Genomic DNA, 24051 nt, shown 5'->3' on the forward strand with positions numbered 1-24051 from the left:
ATGTCAGTGAAAACTACAAGGGTGATTCTACAAATACCACCGTCTCTGAGAATGTGACTGGAAAAAGTGTGAATCATAACCCCACTGACTCTGACAAAGACAAGAAGAATCCAGAAGCTCTGCAACTCCTTACTGATGCCACATCATCCTGCTCCAATGAAACACCAGTAAGAATGAATGCGTACTTAGTTGCCTTTGGTCTTCCTTACATACGTGTTTTGTGGACTCGTTGAGTCTGTCAAACATTTTAAAAGCATCCATATGCCATGATAACCAGTACAAACTCATTGGATTAAAATGGTTTGTTTCCATTTTGTCAGGTCCATGATGACTGCATTGTCATACATTCTGATATGGAGGATCACAAGGAGACCATCAAGGACACTGAGAGTTCTAATCCATCTCTTCAGAGGGAATTAAGCCGTCCTCCAACCACAGACACAAATTCTGATGGCAATGCTGAGGACATGACTAAAGGCACTGCTGTGAAGCCTGAGTCTACCAGCACAGATGAGGAAGATAAAGAGAAACTCAAGGCCCAACAGCTTTTGAACACTGCTGAGTTGTCCTCTTCTCCTGCAATGCCAGTAAGTGTAGATTCTCGACTCCATGTCGTTCATACCATAATGGGTTTTTCTTGTTTATTTCAGTCTACAGCCATGTGCTACTATGTGATTCCTCACATTTTTTTATACAGTATTAATTGACACATATTGGCCATTTTCTTGTCAGCCCCAGGATAGATGCATTGATGAAGTTCGTGTTGTGATGGATGGCCAAGGAAATGATGAGGAGGCTCAGTCCTCTCCACCTCCTCAGCTGGTGGAACACCACCCTCTAGCAGCTGAGATGAAGCCTGATCAGGAGCAGGAGATCACCGAGCAACAGCTTCAGTCCCATTGTGAGGTCACTGGACACGTCACTGAGGAGGTTTCAGAGCTCCTTGAACCTGCTGGCAAAGAGGAAGTAAATACACCGGAGGCCCCTCAGCACCTGGCCGATGCAACAGTGTGCAGTTCCACTGCCACACCAGTTAGTACATGGCTATTTTATCTTCTTGGTTCTGTCTAGAACAGAGGTCTTCAACCGGGGGGTCCACGACCCCCAGTGGGTCCGCGGAGGTACTGCAGGGGGTCCGACAAATTATTCCATCATCTGCATTTTTCCCTCTTCCAAAAATGAAAAACGTCCAATAGGCTACATAAACATAAACAGATCGTAACAATTGCTTTCTATTCGTTTATAAAATAATACATAGGCTACCCATGAATCTTCACGCGATCATTTCATCACCATGGCAATATACTGGTGTAGTATATGCACTTTTAGCTACATTTAGCTATCTGGTGCCAAAACACGTTACCTGCCATAACCATAACATTTAAAAATGATAGATCGTTTTGTAATTTCTCGGAACAAAAGCTCCACGTCATACAGCACTGATGGCGGTTCAGATGATCTACCTTCAGAGGATGCCAACATGCCTTAATACCCAGAAGCGCAAACTGGAGAAAACGCGTAAATATTCAAATATTTATCTGAAGTTTGGCTTCACCTACAAAGAGACCGATGGTGACGAACTACCAGTGTGCGTGGTTTGCTCTTCCGTGCTATCAAACGAAAGTATGAAGCCATCAAAGCTGCAACGACACTTAGACTTAAGAGACAACACATGCTCACTTGAAAGAAACAAACATTTAATATTTCCAGGCCCGTTTAAAATATTTTGAGGGCCAGCAGACAATCAGCCAAAGTTGGCGAGCTAGCTTTAAAACCCTCTTATCAAGTTGCATTACGTGTCGCTCAGACCAAAACGCCATACATATTTGCGGACAGTTTAATACTGCCAGCAGCTAGTAATATGTGAAAAACAATGTTTGGGAGGGAAAAGCATCCCTTTGCCTGCCCTATTGATGAATTGGCAGCTGATGTGAGGGCACAACTAGTCGCGAAACTCCCGGAAGCAGATTATTTGGCACTACAATTAGATGAATCCACTGACGTGTCAAACGACCCTCAGCTTTTAGCGTTTGTGTGGTTGTCGACCAAAATGAGATGCAGGAGGAATTTATCTTCTGTAAGCAGCTGCATGGACGTACAAAAAAGTTCAGAGATTTTCAAAGTGATCGACAATTTTTTACTCGAACATGATATACCCTGGCCAAAATGTGTCGCGATGTGCACAGACAGTGCAAGAGCCATGTGTGACGCACTGAATGCTTCATAGGGAGAATCTTGTTGCCAAGGACATGAGTGATGAATTGTCAAACTCAGTGACGTGCGGTGAGGTTGGTGGCTGGTGAGGCACTGATTCTTTCAGTCAAATTTACAAATACATAAACCCAATAGAGTATCTAAGATCACCATTCAATTGGCAGCTTTCACATTGACTACTGGTTGTTTTTCATATCAGCATTCTTTACACACACATAGATAGGTAAGGTGCATACAGTAGGCAGCTGCTAGCTTGTGATGAACTCATGTGTAAATATTATGCACTCATGAATATGAACTCGTGAATATGAACTCTTTCTTACGAAGTTGCACAAGCACCCTGAGGGTTTCTACCTTTTCCCATTATAATTTTAATAGTTAAATCGAGGAGACTATAACATCAGCTAGATAACCAGCTATCATTTCATGCAAATTGAACTCTTCCGATTAACTCGTAAGGTTATTAAGTGTCCTTAGCTAGCTAATTAGCTAACGTAGCAACAGGATAACCATTGCAACCAGGACACACAATTTACCTACAATTTAAGTTTAATTTCCAAAATTAGCTCACCAATAAAAAGCAGTCTTGGGTTCAAAGTGATCACAACCACTTGTGTGATGTTAAATGGCTTCACATAGACATAAAACAATCCCAAGAGAAATAATGGGAAATCAGCGGAGCTGCCGCTGTAAGTTCAAAACCAAATTTATTCTTGAGGTTCCAAACATGTTCAAAGGGATTTGGCTTTGAATGTGAGAAGTCGATCGATTTATCTTCTGTCCCGTTGCTTGAATCATACCTTTTAGCTCCGGCATGGGTCTCCCATTAATAATCATTTAACGTTTGGACTAAAAGTCCAGTTTTGAGAACTGCTTCAGCTTAGCAATAAAATCTTCCATTCCACAGAAGTGTAGAAGAAGAGCAACGTTCCCCAGCATAACCCCGACAGGTGCGCTCTCGCACGCCCAATTCATTGAGGCAGAGGTACTGTGCGCCTCACCTACATGATTTTTCAATGCGTTTTGAGCTCAGCTCAAAGGATCTACGCATGCGCACGCATGCGCAAAACCCAGTTTGGAGCGATTGCGCAATCCTAGGTGAGGCACTGCCTCACTAGCTCCCATAGACAATACATGGTGCCTAACCTGACCATAGATATATATAAAGGCTAGATGTCTCGTCCAACGGAGTCGAACGTCCGCACATGGCGGCCATCTTGCCCCAGGCAGCTCGCTCACCCATAACATTGTGTTGGTAGTGGTATGTACTTTTTAAATAACCATAACTTGCTCAATTTTCAACGGATTTACAAATGGTTTGGTTTCTTACAAACGTTATTAACGTGGTTATAATTCGGGATGCTTTTTGGATATTTTTAAGAAAATAACATAATTATTCATAAGTATGCAGTGTCATAACTACATCTCTGACGTTTATAACAAACCAACCCGTTTAAAAATCGGTTGAAAATTGAGCAAGTTATGGTTATTTAAAAAGTACATACCACTACCAACACAATGTTATGGGTGAGCGAGCTGCCTGGGGCAAGATGGCCGCCATGTGCGGACGTTCGACTCCGTTGGCTGGCAACGGGGACGAGACATCTAGCCTTTATATATATCTATGAACCTGACCGCACGTCCCTTGTGTTCTCCCGTCTATTTGAATAGGACATGCGCAAATTCAGCGAATTCAGCGATTTTGATTATAAAAATGCTCGAAATGATTGGAATCATGCAGAAATTACACCTATACCACAGATTAGTAGAGAAATATGAATATTTATTTCATTTTAGAATTTTTTTTTTTTTTTAAGATGACGGGTGAGGCTCTGCCTCATATGACCGCACGTCCCTGGTCAAACGTCAGGCCTCTCACTAAGTATGAGATATTTCATCCATACTTAAGCTTCTCAAGCTACTCAATTCTTTGTCCCTCTCTGAATACAGAGAAAAAATGTCAATAATAAACCGAATAAATTGTAACAAGTTGTGTGTTACAAATTATGTATAATTATGTTTAAACATGTGTAGGGGAGTGTGTTTGTGTGTGTGTGTGTGTGTGTGTGTGTGACTGACACTTAGTTCCAGATAAAATATATGAATATCAGGCCTAAATTTGGGGCGGCAGGGGTGGGGGTCCTTGCTCAGTGTCTCTCTCAGCCAAGGGGTCCTTGGGCTGAAAAAGGTTGAAGACCCCTGGTCTAGAAGAATACGCTGTTTGTTTGTGTGCTAACGGTCTAAAATGGTTTGATTGTTTCTTCTCAGATCATCAAGGAATGCACTGACCCTGAGATGAGCGATGTCAAGGACACATTGGACAGTGTGGACCTATCACATGCATTCCACGAGGAAGCATTTCACCCACTGCCAAAAGAAAACCCAACACTCAGTGAGGAGCATAGTGAGCCCAGTAATGAGGGGGAGAAGGATCACAGTAATGATTCTCATGTTATGGCAACAGAGGATTCTGGGCTGTTTAAGTCCTGTGGTAATGGGACGGTGGAAGATCAGAACGTAGAGACCAAGGTGGCTACCTGTGTGACACTGGTAGGAGCTAACTTCATCGTACGATGTTCTGTTTTCAGCTATAGTAATTTAGCATACGCCTAATAAGTTCTTCAGCTTTTCAATTATCTTGTTTTCTGCTGTCAGAAAAATGCTGATTTGGTCTACACAACAAACGATCACATTGGTGAAAAACCCAGCTTGAAGCTCAGCCAGCAGCCTCAGAATAATCTATCCAATGAGGGAGTTGAATCCAACCACCCCAAGATCAGCCCTAAACAAGAGCTAGACAATGGGAAGGCTGAGGGGACACAGAACAGCCAGAAAACTCTAGTTCCCCAGAAAAAGGCTGTTACCTCCAAGAAACGGCCCAGCCGAAAGTCACTCCACAAGGAGGAAAAGAGGAAACGTAAAGCCACCATGGATTCTCCTCAATATCCATCTGAATGGGAACAGATGGTTGTCTCTGCTGTTCAGGAGATGTGGAGAGTCTGTGAACTTGGACAGACTCCAAAGGATCTGTCAAAAATAACAGGCCCCTGTCCCTCCGAACATTATCTGGAGATAAATGGACAGCATCTCAAGACCATGAGGAAATATGACTACCTCAAGGTAAGGCATCTGCAAGAGAGTTTGCTTGTGAAAAGTAGAAAGTGCAGATGCGTTTATTTAATTACATTGTAGCAAATATTCTTTGACATGGAACATTTGATTAGCTTAAATTTAGATGACGGTGATTTTGATAATGCTTGTGGGTATCATTTAGATTATGAGATTAACAAATAATGGATGTGTTAAAAGCTAGGTATTTATGTTTACTATTTTTTCTCTCCAAAGTATGTCTTTCACTTTACCTGGAAGATCCTTCAAGCGGTCTATCCCAAAGAGCCTAAGATACAATCTTCTTCAACAAACACTGGATCTAACAGACACAACAACAACAGCTCTAAGAGAATACCTTTAATTGACAAAGCACAGTTTCAGGTAAGTCTCTGTACCGAGAATTATGGATATGGCTATTATAGGTAATGTTCTGTTTGTATCTGAAAAGCTGGGCAACATTAATCACATATGAATTAACAGTTAGCAGTGATAATAAAATACCATGCACTGATAGGTAGGATCAGTTTAAATCTACTTGTGATGAACAAGATTATTTAGGTCTATTTGTTGTCGTTGTCAAGGACAATATAACCAAAGACGTCTTGAAGCAGTGTGCCCTGCAGAAGAAAAAGCAGCAGAGTCTGCAGATGTCCGCATGGTTGCTGGTAAGCAGTTTAAAATGAATGTGGTAGATAGGGAACAATATGCTTTGTCTAGAAACATAAATATGTTCTCACTTTAACCATCTGAAATCCAAAACCAGGACGAAATACAATTTGTAGCTGTGAAGGAGGCAGAGAACATCTTTGAGAACATAATAAAAAAATCAGAGGAGACGCTGATCAGCATGTGGAATCACATCTAAGCACCAGCCTTCTCACTGCTGTCTCCTATAACTCTGTAACCTTCTCCTTCTAATAACCCCATTACTGACATTAATAAACCTTTATTGAATATGCCTAAATTGTCCGCTTTTTGCCATATATCACTAGACACGTCACTCCTGCACTCTGGTTGATCATTGATGTGTTATATGCTGTAATACACACTGAGTGCCAGTGTCTGATGTCGCTTATCTGAAGCGCATGATGTATCTGATTGTGTGTCGGAGCTGTTTGACTCAGCCAGTGGCGTCATGAGTGAAGTCAGGAAGCAGAGCAGTGATGTTCCCTCTGCAAACAGTGACCCACCTGATGTTGAGTCCCAACAAGTAGTGCCTACCTATGAAGATACAGGCCCAGATGAGCTTGCTGTGTGCATTCAAGAGAACACAGTTGCCCGAACAAGACGAGGCAGAGTTATCAATCCACCAAAGAGACTCATTTGTGAGATGAATGAGCAGGTGCTTGACACTTCAGAGTCCACAGTGAACTCTTTTCTTTCTCTAGTTAAGAGCTTATTTTGAAATTCTTATTATAGTAACAGATGTCATTCTAGTCAGTCTGAACTGACTAAGAAACAGTTAGAGATAGGTATCAGATATAGAATAGCAGGATTTGAGGTGTAACAGGCATCTCTTGGGTCTACTTTCAGTCTGGGGTAAGGCGCCTGTAAGTAGACGATGGGTTGACTCAAAAACGATCCGCATACGGATGTAATTCTAGAATGTTGATTGGTTAAGATTAGTTACCAGGCAGGAACTGGCTAATAGCAGGACCTCTATTTTTTCGCTGAGCTTCAACGACGTTTGCCTGACTTTTAAACGATCGTTTTATTTTTTTTATTTTAATTCTGTGAAGTTATACGTTTTAATACACAGCTGTTTTGTTAACCGAATTTTTACGAAGTCATACGGTTAAACAAACAACCGACTTGTTCACCGAACTTTTCAACCGTGGAAAATACATAGCAGCAAGCTAACGTAGCTAAACGATGCGTTAGCTTAGCCTGGTAGTCAACCTGTTGACATCGTATCTTGGTCGCATCGGGTTTAATTAATTAATAAACACGTCTCTTACCTTGAACGTCTACTCCTCATGTCACGAAGTTGCTACACTAACTGTCTGTAACACTATGCACAAATGCAAAATATATCCAAAACAATACAGCACATCAATGCAGCAACCTAGAAATGCTAAGCCCCCTGAACTCCTATGCATACTAGCTACAGGTTATTGAAATTAGTTTCCGAGAATGGCAAACAAAAAATATGTTTGCGAAGAAAAGAGCAACCTTCCTTGCAATTTGTTTGTAATGTTAGTTACAAACAGTCAACAGTTTTAGAGGTATAGAAAACATTGGTGATAGAAACTAGGTTCTAAAAAAGGTTCCCAATTAACGTCTTTGAAACCAATCTATTTATTCAGTGACATAATCTTGACAGTGACACATAACTGCTCTGAACTTTGACTGACAGCTGAGTACTTTACAGCCATCAGTAGAGCTAGCAATAAATACATTTTCCAAACCAAGTGCAGTAATTACACTAAGGTGCAGATGTATATGCACACACATGATAAACAACATCTGAACGAATTTAAATACAATTCAATAGCAAACATTGAAAAAACTATGACAGTGTGTGTTTTTTTTAAATTTGATGCAAGACATTCAGTGTCGGGTGATTGCAGGGAGATAGGTGCCTGTCTTCAGGTGCAGTGTCTTGTATGCTGTGGTCAGTCTAAATTCATTGAGTCTTGATGTGTTCCATTCAGTAGACCTGTGGAAATATACTGCAAAGCATATACTTGTTTTAAAAACATGATTACTAACACCATTCAAAGCAAGACCTGTTTAGGATAGCCTCCACACAAGGTTAATGAAAAAGAAAAGGATGCTTAGATACTTTTAAATAACAAATGTGTATAACAGACATGTGTGACAGACATACAAACTTCACAGGGAACATGGTATACATATAACATACATTTAAAGGGGAAAATGGAGAGACAACCAAACTTACCTGTCCCCTTACAAAAAACAGTAAATACAACCTGTGACGCACGTCTAACCCCAGGTGTGCGCTGACAGATTGCACGCCGCACTTGGGAACCGTGAAGGACTTCCTACAAGCGCAACGCACGCACTGCTCGCTGACCACACCTGTAAGACAGTAAAAACAAGGCACATCTTTCTAACCCCAGGTGTGCGCTAACCACACCTGTAAGACAAAGTCTAACCCATGTGACCGGTGACAGAAGCAAGGCACGTCTAACTCCAAGTGACTGGCATTGACTAGGGAACGCCAGCAGCAGGGCACAACTTCACCTTATCTAACCGAACCTGTAAAGCTACAGTACAACGCAATTAACCCCAGGTGTCCGCTGACCGAACCTGTAAAGCTACAGTACAACGCATTTAACCCCAGGTGTCCGCTGACCAAACCTGTAAAGCTTTATTTTAACGCAGACCAACGAGACGGGGCAGTAGCACCACGCCATCTGGCTTAATGCCATTGATACAGCTTAAAGTTCTTTCCGTAACACAACTATGTGCTGTCCAGTCACGACAACACAACGTGTATGCGTCTGTGGTAAGGGCGTGGAACACTGCTTTGTCTTGTGAAGACAAAAAAACCCAGAGTAAACTTCTACAAAACAATAACAGATACTGGTAGGTTGTCAGACTAGAGAGAAAATAGAAACTACTTACAGTGGAACATTGTTTGTGATCTGCAGCAATCACTGCAACGCGTGTATTCTACAAGAAAGAAAAAGAAATTTGATGACAACATGATAGGAAAAAAGTAAAATAAAAATGTATTTCTAAGTTTTACTTACATCATTGGTCAGCCAGTTGAACTCTGGACCTGCCAGACTGTCTAAGTTGCGAAACGTGGCACGACAACTTCCAATGCTGATCAAGACCGCGTCTTTGTCCACATCATTGCGGATCTGTTGCGTCAGTACCTGATGGATTGGAAGCATGTGTACAGAAGTTACACATAATGTCCACCCCAAACTCTCCATCTCTCAAGGATGTCTAAATATAACACAATATGTCACTTACACTTCACAAACACGCAAAACACAACGTAGCACACTGTCACAAACGAGAAGAGGGAGAGAGAACATGACAGCATTAGTTTTGTGGACACATAGAAAGTCTGTCAATGTTCATGTATACGTCTGTAAATGTACATGTACATGTATATAAAAACATGAGATTTAAATCCCTGATCGCTGCATTTAACGTGCTAAATGTCATCCATAAAGTTTTGGCGCGCAGCGCAACCTAGCGCTTTATTTTCCCTCAGGTAAGGTAAGGCACTACCCACAACCGTTTGACAGCAGGCTATTCTACAATGTACAATGTCATTAACACATCGTGAAAAAAGAGCAAAAACATCGAAACTATTGCAATAGCACCGGGATATTTAAATCCCTGATCGCTGCATTTAACGTGACTGATTCGTGCCAAATGTCATCCATGCGCACTGACCAGAAGCGTTTGACAGCAGGCTATGCTACTGTGGGCTAACATTACTTGTAGGAAAAATGTCACGAAATTAAAAGTGAAGGTCCTCTATTTAATAGCATGGTCACTAAGCATATAGCACTACTAAAGGGAAGGCTCGCTGTTGGCGACTTGTAACATTACCTGAGGTTATTTGTAATGCAAGTAAATCAATTTACCTTAGCTGGATGGGGGATGTGTAATCTGCTGATGAAGTTTAACAGGTAACTTCAACAGAGGCTTTTGTCTTCAAAAAGGATCTTTTGTCTTCAGGTCTTGATCTTCAGGTCTTGAAGTTTTCAAGTCTTCCAAACTTAGTCAGCTTGCATAAATGACTGTCATTTAAGCTAACCAATGAACTATTTTTTACAAAAGCGTATCGATTGTGTATGTATGTGTGTTTGTAAGAGTGCTAGCTTGAGCTGACCAAACACAGTACGGTAGCTAGCGTAGCCATGTCAGTGATCAGACCGTGTCAAACATCGGCCATTCAGATAAACAATAAAAATGCTGAATTAAATAATGGATTAACAATCGATATGCTCAGTTTACTAATGGATTAACATGACAACGTGAACGTTTGCCGATAACACACGCTGTCCGATAATTAACACTGTTACTATAGGTAGTTAGCCTATGTAAGATACTGTAATATAAGCTAACCAATTAAATAACTTTACACAAAAAAAACATCGATTATGTGTGTTTGTGATGTGTAACATATATCCTTTATCAATCACTCTCAGTTTATGTTATTTAACGCTACAGATTACACCTACCACACGTGTAATTCAGTTGCTATTAATGTTGAACAGCAACGTTAAACGTGACACCACATTAAATGTCAGGCAAACAACGTTGCAGCTCAGCGGGAAAAGTAGAGGTCCTGGTATTAGCCAATCAAATAAATGGTGTTTTCCGTTCCTGCCTGGTAACTAATCTTAACCAATCAACATTCTAGAATTACATCCGTATGCGGATCATTTTTGAGTCAACCCATCGTCTACTTACAGCGCCATTCCATTCTTTAAGTACTCCTTAATTGGAGGATTTTTTTAATCGACAGCTTGTGATACTTTTTAGTGACATCCTAGTATTTTTCTCTCTCTTTTCTTGTATATTAGAAATTCTCCGGTATGTCTTCAATTTAGCAGAATTTAAGGGGGGTGTATGTAACGGAGTTGTATATAAAGTTCTTGGTAGCGGTTGTTAAATCCTGCGTCATTGGGTCAAGACTCTTATTTTGAAATATTGTTCACACGTTAGTAGCATATCCTGCCTTGCAGCAGAAGAAAAGATAACTGCTGCAGGTAGGTTGGGCAAAAAGTGGTTGCATTAAAGTCATTAGAATAATTCCAATAATATTTCTTTACAAGTGCCAATTAAATGTATATTTTTGTGTTGTAAATAAGCAATCATATAAATCACATTTTTATGATATTTAGAATTGTAGTTTAAGTTTTATTTGATTTTCTATTTTCGTTTGACCTTCAAGCACCTTGGCATTTGTCTAATGGAATTTGTAATGTTCATATATATATTTTGTCTAGGCGGACCATATAATGCCCACACTGATTTGCTCTATATATTTGATGACCCATTGTCCAGGTAACAAATTCGATTTGTTGTTTTGATTTTAAGTTTTATATCGTGTTGTAAAATTGTTATTTTACTGTTAGCATACTGGTGGCGTGGCTAGCATTCTCGCTTTAGAATGACTAGCCAGTTAACGTCATGTTGCATGCTACATGCAGTACCCTTTCTCCACCACAAGAGTGGAGTGTCTACCGTGTGATAAGCGCTGTTCTGCGCGAAAAACTGTTGGATGAAGATTGTTCGAAATTGTATGTTGTGTATATTTTAGTAATTTAGATATTAATTAGAACACACTGTTATTAATATAAGAAGAAAAGATAACTGCTGCAGGCGGACCATATAATGCCCACACTGATTTGCTCTATATATTTGATGACCCATTGTCCAGAATAAAGAACATCTTCAGCCATCCTGAGTGTCCCAGTCCTTAAAGAGCAGCAAACACAACGCAGGTTACACTGGTAAGCAGTTTAAAATGAATGTGGTAGATAGGGAACACTATGCTTTGTCTTGGCTAGAAACATAAATATGTTCTCACTTTAACCATCTGAAATCCAAAACCAGGACGAAATACAATTTGTAGCTGTGAAGGAGGCAGAGAACATCTTTGAGAACATAATAAAAAAATCAGAGGAGACGCTGATCAGCATGTGGAATCACATCTAAGCACCAGCCTTCTCACTGCTGTCTCCTATAACTCTGTAACCTTCTCCTTCTAATAACCCCATTACTGACATTAATAAACCTTTATTGAATATGCCTAAATTGTCCGATTTTTGCCATATATCACTAGACACGTCACTCCTGCACTCTGGTTGATCATTGATGTGTTATATGCTGTAATACACACTTGAGTGCCAGTGTCTGATGTTACACACAACTGAAAGTCACCACTTCAGGCTAAGGGGTAGGCCTATGCTTAACAAGTTGTAAGTTAACGTTAGTTTTATGTATGTTTTGACATTAGGCCTGTTTTGTAGCCTTTCAAAGGGAAAACGCATTTAAACAGTTTAACAAGGCATGCTTTCCAGTGCCGTAAAAATGTGCCATGTTAGTTGCATAGCTTCTGCGCAGAATCTAGACATTACCTGTCGTGTCTACTGTTTGGCTAGGCTACTGAAAACGCTAGCAGCTTCACATTACAAAATCTAAACCTCACCCAACTTGCGTATTCTCTTGTACGACAGACAGCGAGGTAGCACTATGTGTAGGCTATGCGTTGGCAACTTTTTCTTATGTTACAATTCCCTTTGTCAGTTTTGTAAATCAGTCAAAATGGGCTGTTATGGTTTTAGGATTACCGAGGCATTTCCACAACAAAATATCCCAAAATGCACTTGACTCGCACAGCAAACAACGTCAGTTCCCATTCCCTCCCCCTAGCAACAGAGGCAAGATGGCGGCGCCCAGTAACGCGGATCAGTCTCCCGAAGTAACGATGCCATTAAAGATCCCAAAAACTGAAGTTCCATCCCCAGAATCGGAGGACTTGAGTGACGGCAATCAATACCATTCCAACCCCTCCACGCCCAACAGATTTTCCCCTCTCAATGTTGGCAATACCATGTCGGGGGGCGCAGGCCGAAGTGGATCGGCCTCTGCCTCTAACAGCTTCACCGCCTGCCGGGGTATGTCCTGGACCCCGTCCGAAACAAATGCCCTCATCGCTGTATGGGGAAACGAGAGGTTAACGGAGGCACGGATGCAACAGCTTGAAGTTGCGGGGACTGTTTTCTCTGGTAAAGCCCCAGGACCAGCAATGTACGAACGGGTATCAAGAGCTCTGTCAGAGCTCGGCTATGAAAGGACTCCCTCTCAATGTAGAGAGAGAATGAAGGTAAACGTGACGATAATGAGTCTGCTTAAATAGCAGCATGTAGTTGTCCATTTACTCAACCATTACATACTTCAAGTAGGAAATATATCCTTTAGCCCACGTGAAAAGTGACGTTAACTTGTACATGGACAGAGAGGGACATGGCAGCTATATTGTCAGGCTAATCAAAGGGATAGAAGACGATATAGGCTATGTCGATGGTCTGTTTGGGATCGAGTAGGCATTTTCACTGTCAAAGGCGGTAGTGAATCTCCGTTTTTATGCAGTAGCCTACCTTTTAATGATCAGATTTGGAGCTTCCTGATTTCCCCTGTGATAGGTGGTTCAGGGGTGATTGATCCAGAGGTTGTTCTGGGCAGATGGATGTCCCAAGCTCAGCTGAGACACTTGTGGAGGAGTCTCTTGGTCATCATTATCTGGAGAAGTGTGATGCATTCAGTACAGGCTGACTTGTGTTGTTGCTGTCTTCATATAGTCTTCTAAGGCCAAAAATGCAACATGGATCCTCTCTATCACATGGTGTCATTATTCTTTGTACTGTACTACCAACATTATTATTTGTTACACTTGCTTACACTATGTCTATGGACTATGTAGCAGTCACATGGATGCCTGTTTGGCAGTTGGTCATGTTCAGCAAGTGGTAAAAAAAAAAAAAAAAAGCGTTTTGGTGTCAGGGCCTGTCAAAATAGCTCGGCCTGATAGTATTTAAAATCCTTAAATGTGCAATAATAATCCAATGCACTTTTTGTCAAATTCAGCGAATTGCTCTTCATGGTCCCTAAGATGTACCGTATCTGGTCCCAAAAAAACTCATGTCCCTACACAGTCCTGGCTTTGTAAAAGGGAAACAAACATAGTGGCTCGAACTAGGTCATACAAGCATTCCAGCCAATCAACACACTGTGTCACCTTTAACTGTGTTGTGGTTCCTAAGCCCTTTAGGCTTCACTATTTGTAATGAGAAATCAGTCTTTTTGAACTACTGGAACTAACAAGTGGTTCCCGGTGAGAAAATGATATTGCTTTGTAGCAACTTTATGGTGATTTATTTAAGATTTTGTATTTGATGATTACGTGTAAAGAAACTCCTCAAATGAAGATCAATCCTCTGTTATCTCTCATCAAGGCTACTTGTAAATTGCTAAGTTAAGTTAATTAGGCTAAGTAGGCTAAATTAACTAAGTTAATTAATTTAACGGGCAACTATTTGTCCCCCTTGAAGGAGGCCACATTAATTCTTTAATTCTATTATGTGGCTACCTTGTGCCCGACCAGACGTTGCGGCGCTGCTACAGCCGAGTGAAGGAACACGGCATCGGGAAGAGGAAGAGCAGCTACTCCATCGAGCAGCTGGAGAAGGTGTTTGGCCAGGGAGGCTGGGACTCCCAGACCTGCCAGCCGGTCCTCATCAACAGCAGCGGGCTGTACCAGGAGATGGAGTCCGACGGCAGCACCATGGAGGACTACTCTCAGGAAGAGTGGTGCAACCAGGAGCTCTCCGCTGTCTTCCAGGAGGGAGAGGTAGAGGCAGGTGAGGAGAATTTGACCAAGAGAGCATTTAACATTTACAGCAGAAAGATGGATGGTCTTTACTTTTTGTAGGGTCTTCATGGGTCTTTGGATATAGTTTGCCTCTTTCCATGCTGCTGTGATCTTTTAAAATCCATAATTAGTATTTATTTAAATGCTCTTCATTTAAATGTTTTTCTTTTTTTTTTATTCGTATTATTTTAGTTAATTATTATCGGCAGTGACTTACAGGTACAGGTAGGCCTATGGTTAGGACTGCGTGTGGAATTGTTGGGAAGTATTATAAAGTGGTAAAGCCTTGTGGTAATGACTGCACAAATCAGCACTTTTGAAAGTTAGACACAGCACAGTGGAATGAGAAAGGGTGATGGTTAGGAGACCAAAAGGCTTGTACTAATCCGAGGTTATAGCCTCTGCCTGGTGTTAGGCTTGATGTAAGTAACCATGACGCTGTGCAGCATCATCCATGAACCGTGAGCTGCTTAGTCAGATGCAAGGTTTTTTTTTACATAGCCATTTCAGAACCAAGAGCCATGGAATTATTCTATTTTACTGAATGAATATTGTTTTACATTTCTGACACTTGCTTGGAAATGTTGTAGTAGTTGTGTTTTTCTCAGTAACTAGTAGCCTGTAGTTGCTCTATATCTGGATTTGGCTGAAATAATAATAATAATAATAATAATACATTTTATTTGTAACGTTCTCTTCATTCAGAAGAATCTCAGAGTGCCAACATAGTAGAAACTAACTATAATAATAAAATAAAATAAAATAAGACTAATATAATAAGAAATGAACATGATCTGGTGCACATTCCATATACATACGGTGTATTGGTCATATTACATCTTGGAGTGGCCCCCCAGAAAGCTCTGTGGAATAAAAACTGAATGTGAGTGGGCTGTAGTAGTGTTAAAATCCTAGTATAGATTAGTCTACTTCAATATGTAACTGCCTCGGTAATCCTATGATATATATGAATCATAAAGCCAGTAAGTGCTTGCCTCCTGAGCTCTTAATAAATGCACATGCAAATAACAAGCCATCACAGGCAACATCTGTGCAGTCATCCACACGGTGGTCATGTCTGACCTTGTGTCAGTTTGCTGTGTGTGTGTGTGTGTGTGTGTGTGTGTGTGTGTGTGTGTGTGTGTGTGTGTGTGTGTGTGTGCCCTGTGTGTGTGTGCCCTGTGTGTGTGTGCCCTGTGTGTGTGTGCCCTGTGTGTGTGTGTGCCCTGTGTCAGCAGTGCACGACCATAGATTACTGAACAGGATGTGGTGGTGCTGCAGCTTTCTGGTCTCGTGTGACTGTTTACTTGGTTTTCATGCAGGCTCTCTAACTATTGCTACTTGCATGACCAACACAGAGTTGCCATTGTTTAACTTGTATATATATATATATATATATATGTGTGTATTTTGCACAATATATTGTCATATTGGATTTGTCAATATCAAAAATCCCATGAGTCCCATATAATATTTTACACTTGATATATACAAAAAAGAAGACTACAGTTTGTAAGATGTTGATTTAACCCTGTACATGATTGAACACGTAATGAGAGGATTCTGTCCGTAAATGAATGAGATTATCAGTTAAATGTGTCTATATTTATATAAATGTTTCTCTCTCTCTCTCTCTCTCTCTCTCTCTCTGTCTCTCCCTCTCTCTGTCTCTCTCTCTCTCTCTCTATCTCTCTCTATCTCTCTCTATAACTATGTGTGTGTTGATATAAAAATGAGCAAACTGTGTATGGAAAATCTTTGCCTTTGCCATCAGGAATACACACCCATGATACAAGCTTTCATAATGGCATAAACCTACCAGTAGGGGGACAGTGCACTGCCACCAAATTAGGGCCTGTCGTGTTGGATGAAGATGTTCCGATTTTGACAGGTTTTTGAAACCCTTTTTTGAAACTTTGGTCTGTTTTTCCAGATGAGGTCCCACTGCCAAAGTACAGAGTGCTACAGCCACGGCCGGAGCCCACTGTGCAGATGCAGTGAGTATCAGAGACACTGCTGCCGTCTATCTCTCACCTGTGCTTTATTGCGTATAACAAATGGATGTAGTCATGTTCTAAGGGAGAATTATTGTGTCGAGTGTTGATTTTGTCAAAACCCGTTATTTCTTACCTGTCTGGGGAAGGGGTCTTTTCTAACTAGTTAACAACAAAACATTTGAGTGCAAATTGGATCCCAGGGCACATGCTACATGAATAAATAATAATGAACAATAATTCATAAACTGCAGTATGCAAGAGCTTTCATACTTGAGCACATTTGACATGCACATTTGGGAGAATCTGGAGTGGAGGAAAAAAAGGGTGAAGGGACTCAAAAGGTGAATTTATTTACAAATGAGTAGGTTTAACCTCTATACTTCTATTACATATTCTACTGATGTACTTTGCACTAGAGATGCGCCTTGTCGTGTGTCAGGGACATACAAACACAGTCATGAATGAAGGCTCTCACGAAAGCTATAACCAGACCTGAAGACCTGTGACCCAAAGGTTGCAGCTCAAAATGTTATGAGAGATGAGGGTCTCGTCTGGGGGGTCTCTGACATCATCTGTTCTCTGTGGCTGTGGCAGGAAACAGGAAGTGATGCAGAACGTGGTGCGCATCCTGGAGTCGGTGGACATTAAGTGGGAGCACTTCCAGACGTGGACGGACTTCTCCCGCCTGCACCTGTCCAACAAGCTGGCCATTTTCGGCGTGGGCTACAACACGCGGTGGCGCGAGGACATCCGCTACCACTACGCCGAGATCAGCTCGCAGGTGCCCCTGGGCAAGCGGCTGCGCGAGTACTTCAACCCAGAGAAGCCAGAGGGCCGCGTCATCATGACCAAGGTTCAGAAGATGAACTGGAAGAATGTCTACTACAAGTTCCTGGACATCACCATCAGCGAGGCGCGCTGCCTGGAGCTCCACATGGAGGTGGACTGGATCCCCATCGCGCAGTCCAGGGCGGCCGGCTGCAGCAACGGCTCCCAGTACCTACTGCCAGGAGGCATCCCCAAAACCTACGGACTCTACGCCGTCGGCTACGAGGAGGTGAGCCAGCCGATGTCTCCGTGCATGGAAGACTCCGTGTGCCTGTCCCCGTCTCCGGAGAGCGGAACGGACGGGACGAGTCCGTCTCGGTCGGAGCGCGCCGGGTTGGGGCGCGAGGAGAGGACACGTCCCAAAGTAACGTACTGCTACCTCGGCATTTCGGAGGAGAAGACCCTCCAGCAGTGCCTCTTTCAGCACTTTCAGACTGCGGGGAAACACTACAGCAGGGGCGAGCCCTCTGCTGTTAACAGGTTCCTGCAGGCCAACTGCAGTGGTCCCTCCAAGCCTGAGGGGGTGCCATGCTCAGCCATCTACATAAAATTCATTGAGGTGGAGTTGGACTTTCTCTCCGCAGGCTCTTTAGTGGAATGTTTAGAGATAGCTGTGGGCTACCCCTTAAAGTATAACAAGAAGGAGACATTGTAACTTTAGATAAACAATCAGCTAAACTATGGGGCACGTGAAGGTTGTGTTTAAAGAGTTCCATCTGGCCAGTGAGTGTTTTTTTCCGTTTTTTTCCTCTCATAAATGCACTATATAACATGAGGATGAACACACATAAACATTCAACAGTTGAACTGCTAGTAAACATTTATTGTTCAATGTTTGTGCTTGTTTTTATGTTACATACGTAAACATGAACAAAAGAACAAAAAAACACTTAGTGCCCAGAAATGCCTTGATACATACATTTCATTGGACCTAATACTTTTGTGCAGTACTGTAGGTTTATATTGTTTTTCAACTGACTCAAGGATGTACTCGACAAGGGCAGGAAGTACAAATGTAATTTCCACAGAGCTGGTGTTCTCTCTCTTTTCCCTGTTTGTTTATTTTATTTTGTTTATTTATTTTTGTCTTGTTTTCGTTTGTTTATTCTTTGTTTTAATTGTTGCCTATGCGGATCGAAAACTTTGCCTTTTTTCTTTTAGTGTGGCCAAAGAGGTCGCTTTGATTTCCTTTCCTTACTGCCTTCGTTTTCCTTTCAATTTCAGACAAAGAGAAATACCTATTCACCACTGAGGACTCGGAGAAACTATAAATTAATATACATTAAATATAAAAATTCTATTGAGTATATATTTAAGACTATATATTAATGTTGTTAAGTGTAAGCATTCCAGCATTTCCAAACATGACATACAAATTTTTACATTTGGTTTGTCATATGAACATTGAAATGTGCGCGTATGAGAGAAAGAGTGAGTGAGTGAGTGAGTGAGTGAGAGAGAGTAGGTAAGCATGCAAGAGTGTATGTTTGTGGGATGTGTGTACAGTATACACACAAGAAATGTTTTTGATATTTGTTAACAGACAGTGTCTTTGTGTATTGTTCCCAGGTCACAGTCTTGTATGTTTACATTTTTTTTGTTTGGGGGGGGGGGGCAGTACATAATTTGGGCACTGAAAGGTTATCCGACATTATGACATGAATTGTTTTGTTTTTCCTTGGGACAAGTATTCAGAACGGGTAAAATAAACTTGTCAGTATTGTTTCAACATGTCAAATAAATGTCTTTATCTCTCTGTACGAATGAATATGCACTGACGATTTCGAATTTTGAAACCATGGAGTGAATTTGGTCTGTCCATGTTTAGTGGTACTGCTGAGTTTAAATCGAACTGAAACTGAAGCAAAGACCACTGAGACCACTTCTGTCAATCTCATTGTAGAGGTTTATCCCCTCACATCTAAGACACACTTTTCATTTTGTGGTCCAAAACTTTTGTGCTTCTTGTTTTGTTACTTCTCACATGTTGTATATTGGCATTGCCTGAACAGAGAGTGACAGACTTAGATTATATGTCTACAATCAGACACTGAATGACATCACAAATCAATACAATGTCTTCAACAGGCCTTGTAACTAGTCTGTCTGTGAAGAAATTATGCTTTCTGATGGGCAACGTCTCCAAGCTCTTGAATATATAATATTGAAGTAAAAATATATTTGGTAAACACGTTAAAAAATTGATGTCTACACAGTTACACACACCACTATGAACAGAGCAGGCAGAAAGAAAGAAAAAAGACTAGAATAAAGAAGGGCTGAATTTACTGTAGTATCTGTACAGGTCTGAAATGAACTATGTAGGTCTCTGAACTGACAATTCCAAACAACCAATAATATTAAAACAAAAAGATAATTAACATCTAGAAATGAACATCCATCTAAAGATGCCCACACCACTCATCTGTATCTGAACAGAAAGAAAGAAAGTAGAATTTACACAGAAGTTAGTGTACTGAACGCACACTGTGGCCTATCTGTATAGTCAGCAGATGGCGCTAGAGTGCTATGAGGTCAGCGCAAGCTTTTTAACCTTTCTACTGTTTGTTACTATCACTGTTACTACTTGTTTATTTGTACTGCTGAAGATAAAAGATTGAATTACATCTTTAAAGTGCTGATTTCTTGGGTTCCACACAATATGATATAGATGAGAAATCTAGAAAAACTGTTTGATTGTAATAATGTTGTTGCAATGTGACGTCAAATGCACAAATATTTGACTTCAAAGTCACAACATCATGTACTTACATGCTGTAGGCCTGAACTCAATCATATTGTCGTTCAGACATTTTTCTAATGAATATTATAATAATTATGCTCAAAAACAAATACTTAATTTTAGTCCTAGCCCTAATTTGTTCACATGTTTAGATAGAGAACCCCACTCTGACCAGAAGGCAAGAAGTGCTGATCATGCCTCGTGTTATTTTCAACATCCACTGAGGGAGATGAATTATTTAGATCCCGCGTCTAATTTCTTTCTAACTGTGACATGAGGTGAGCGCTTCTGTGGTGGTCCAGGCTAGCTTCAGCCTCATTCCTCTGCTTAAAGCTCTTTTAGAACTGCTAAGACTAAATGCATGGGACGTGCTGATCGATATCGGACCTATTTATTTCGTTCAAATGTTTTAATTATTTTATCACGCAGCCGTAGTAATTATGACATTAAGACATTTCTGGTTGCCCAGATGGTGGCATCCTGTGTAGACAGAGCAGCACCATTTTTGCTGGTGTTTACAAATGCAGGCCCATGGTTTGGTGTTTTTCTTTTTTTTTAAGTAGCAACAATTTTGTGGCCCACATTGTTTATTGAAATGTAGAATAAAAAACCAGATTGGGTTTCATTTTCTGACTTGATTTAACATAGGCTGTGAGCAAATGTGGATTTACCTGTGCTGCAGGGATATTTCTGAGCAGTGAAGCTTACCCAGGGGCTTCCATTGATAACAGCTCTTTATTCCAGTTTATAAATTATACAAAGCTCTTTCGAGGACGAGGCATAGCGTGAATTTGCTGTAAGGGTTCAGTGCTGGCGTAATCCAAGATTTTGTTGTGCAAATGCACACTAATACATCCGCCAAGAGTGTAATCACAGACGTAAACCCTATCCACCTCTTATAATCGAGCAGTCCTGTCGCATTTTCTTCAACCACCTTCCCATAGTAATGCGCCCGGCTCCAGGAACCAAGGGCGAGGAGGTGTTTAGTTCTGGGGGGGGGGTCCTATCCAGACTCACCAACCTGCGCCCCGCTTGAGGAGCTGGGAGTCCTGGAGCACTCCGACGAAGCGCCCCACCCTGTTCGGTTGCATTAACCATACAAGACATTCAGACATGCAATAAAATATGAGGGCTTATCCACCCATGCAAATGCTAAGCCGGGTGAAACCCTACCCACCCTACCCCACTATAGCTCTAGGGTGGTCTGCCTGACGGTAAAAAAAAAAGAGAAACAATCAAGCAAATTCAAATATCTCCATAGACAAATGCATGCAGAATTATGTGAACCCACATCCTATAACTTGCACTAGTTTCCAACAAGTTTGAAGGAGAAGAAAAAAAACAATATAGGCTAGGGAAATTCCACCTGTACGACTTTTCTGAAAATTGAGAGTAGGTTTTAACCAGTGATAGACTATTCAACCCATTGATTAGTCTGCAATGCAATGAAATAAATTGGTTATGCCTTTTCGTTTTGTGAAACAAAAACCAGCTAGTATTAGCTTAATAATTAGCACTAGTAAATCTATCAGATTAGTTATAATGAAGTAGATCACCTTATAGTGGCTCCGCGGCTTTTACATCATTGTGTTGGTGGAATAACAGCACAGCCTACTCCTAGTGGGGAGAGGGCAGGCGGGAGTTATTGTATCACCTGCAGAAACACAGTCACAGGTGAACCGAGCTTCGGAGACACTCCAGAGACAGCGCACTCTGTAGGCTACACGGACATAGCTCATAATGACATCTTGCCGTTTTTGACAGAGGCGGCGAGCTGTTCCTAAGGGAAGCTCAGTGGTGGGCTGTCGGACGTTGTAAGGGAAACGGATGGGAATGCTTCAGTTTGGATGAGAAATCAGTTTGCTTTGAGTCTGTTCGTTTTATTCACGTTTATGCCTGAGACTGTTTGAGAACTGTGGATAATAACTGTGCCCGATGATCTTGCACTCGGACTTCACAGCTTTGCCCCATGCTGACGACCTCGTCGTGTGTCTTTGGCAGTCGCGGTTGTAGGAAACACTTGAAAGATCTAAACTGCTGCGCCCAAGGCAAATTGCTCTCCGGTGATAACGAGGAATACTTCAGACGACCGCGCGCAGTAATAAGGCTGTGTGGAGCGAGTGTGCCACACACTTAAAGCGAACCCGGCGATGGAGACTTCCAGGAAACTTGGCACCTTGGTCTTATTGTCCTTTCTGTGGTTTCTCTCAGGTAAGTCCACCTCGGTTTTCGGCTGTTTGGTTTATTTATAACTATACCGATTTTATGTCTATTAATTGGACGATGATGCGTGTAAGTCTGTCGTTCCGTTTCAATCCTTCAGCTTGTAAGAGGTAAACAGTACTTTGAGGACAAAATTACTTTTCTCCAAAGGTAATGCACATGTTACAATTGTCTTGTACAAGATTAGTTACAGCGGCTTTAACATGGGGATTTAAAGTTGAAACACCTGTTCTTTTTTCACAATACCAACTCTTGGCAGGTCAAAGGAAAAAAAAAACTAAACCAATCCCGCTACAGCACTAAGGTGAAATAGGACACTGCCCTGGACAGAAAAAGGTCTTTGGTTAAAAAAAAAAAGAAGTTTAAAATTTAGAGAGCATAGGCTAATGAATAACTGCGTTATGAATTGTTGCACTCTTTGGTGATTTATACTCACACTCTCATCTTTTTCATTAAATTATTAAAAAACACGATCCCACACCAAATGTAGGTCAATGAGAAAGGGTACAACAACATTCTTGTAACGCTCTTATACATTATATTCATCAGCGACTTTTTTAGCAGTTCCTTGGGAGCTGTACCTAGCCCTCATGAGCTGTGTGTTTCCAAAACAGTCTTGTGAGCCTATCCATACTACGGTTACCAGCCAACTGGCTTAGTGTGGCTGTGTACCTGCACCAACAATCAAAAACAGCTAATCTCTTTTAAGAACAATCACATATAATATTTAGTAAAGTCACGAATATATCAGCTCTGCATTCATGGGGGCAAACACAATTTTTTTAGGACACCCCATTTTATTTATGTTGGAAATGTAACATTTGGCACATGGTTCTGGAAATAAAGTAAACACTATAATGTATAAAGGTTGTCATGACGCCCACTTCAGTAGCCCTTAAGCACCAGATAACAGGTCACTGAAACCAAACCAAAAATTATAACTAAAAACACACAAACCAGGTGATTTCTTAAAACCACACCCAGACACAACTGTGATTAAATGCAGCCAAAACAACAGCCAATGCAACAGTGGATAGTCAAGGTGGTTAAAATACCTCAAGTAAAACTTCATTAGTTTTGTGTCACCTAAACCTGTGGAAAAAAACAAGAGATCTAAGACATCCAGACATGTGACAAAGAGCCACAAACCAAAATGGTTACACCTGCTAAAACAGGACCCCCCCCCCAGTAATTGGGCTCTGTTAGAAGCCACGGATACAGCAGACTTTACATGGTCATCAACCACATGCACCCAGTAGATGTACCTAGTTGAGTTACGGGTGTTCATGCGGTCAGCAGGATGGTCTCCTGGGGCCTGATGAGTCACTTCGTCATGGGTGAACACATGAGCCGACTACTTGTTGACATGTTTGGCAGTGGACAGCGAATCATTACTGACAGGGCTACGCCCACTCCAAAGCATCAGCCTTGACAAGACCACCGTTGTATCACCGCACCTTACTGTGCGCCACGCGGCGTGGGATTGGTTTTGCAAATTCAATTGTTGTTCAAACTCATTGTTACCTCCTACATATAAGCTACATTCCTTCATGGTTGGTTAC

General features: G+C 41.3%; 3 protein-coding genes and 1 long non-coding RNA gene across 4 annotated transcripts in view; 3 read left to right on the plus strand and 1 right to left on the minus strand.

Moving 5' to 3' along the window:
• Positions 1–584: 584 nt before the first annotated feature.
• Positions 585–5693, plus strand: LOC122133054. The gene is made up of 3 exons (XM_042708368.1): positions 585–1032; positions 4483–5334; positions 5560–5693. Exons 1-2 carry the CDS (start codon positions 769–771, stop codon positions 4825–4827), a joined length of 609 nt encoding a protein of 202 aa, XP_042564302.1. The 5' UTR covers positions 585–768; the 3' UTR covers positions 4828–5334; positions 5560–5693.
• Positions 5694–7962: 2269 nt separating this feature from the next.
• LOC116221604 lies at positions 7963–10231 on the minus strand. The gene is made up of 5 exons (XR_004164208.2): positions 9900–10231; positions 9274–9306; positions 9045–9173; positions 8917–8964; positions 7963–7997 (listed from the first exon to the last, which is right to left on the minus strand). It is a non-coding gene; the product is annotated as an uncharacterized LOC116221604 (long non-coding RNA).
• Positions 10232–12601: 2370 nt separating this feature from the next.
• Positions 12602–19261, plus strand: LOC105900417 (myb/SANT-like DNA-binding domain-containing protein 2). Its single transcript, XM_012827726.3, has 4 exons — positions 12602–13153; positions 14432–14687; positions 16632–16695; positions 17290–19261. The coding sequence occupies exons 1-4, from the start codon at positions 12602–12604 to the stop codon at positions 18176–18178; spliced, it is 1761 nt and encodes a 586-aa protein (XP_012683180.2). The 3' UTR covers positions 18179–19261.
• Positions 19262–21686: 2425 nt separating this feature from the next.
• Positions 21687–24051, plus strand: part of esama (endothelial cell adhesion molecule a) — a 42004-nt gene continuing 39639 nt past the window's right edge. Inside the window, exon 1 of the mRNA XM_012827665.3 lies at positions 21687–22477. Coding sequence (XP_012683119.1) covers positions 22417–22477 — 61 coding nt within the window. The 5' untranslated portion in view covers positions 21687–22416. The remainder of the gene's footprint in view (positions 22478–24051) is intronic.

Source organism: Clupea harengus, chromosome 8 (assembly GCF_900700415.2).
Source record: "Clupea harengus chromosome 8, Ch_v2.0.2, whole genome shotgun sequence".
NCBI classification, from domain to species: domain Eukaryota; kingdom Metazoa; phylum Chordata; class Actinopteri; order Clupeiformes; family Clupeidae; genus Clupea; species Clupea harengus.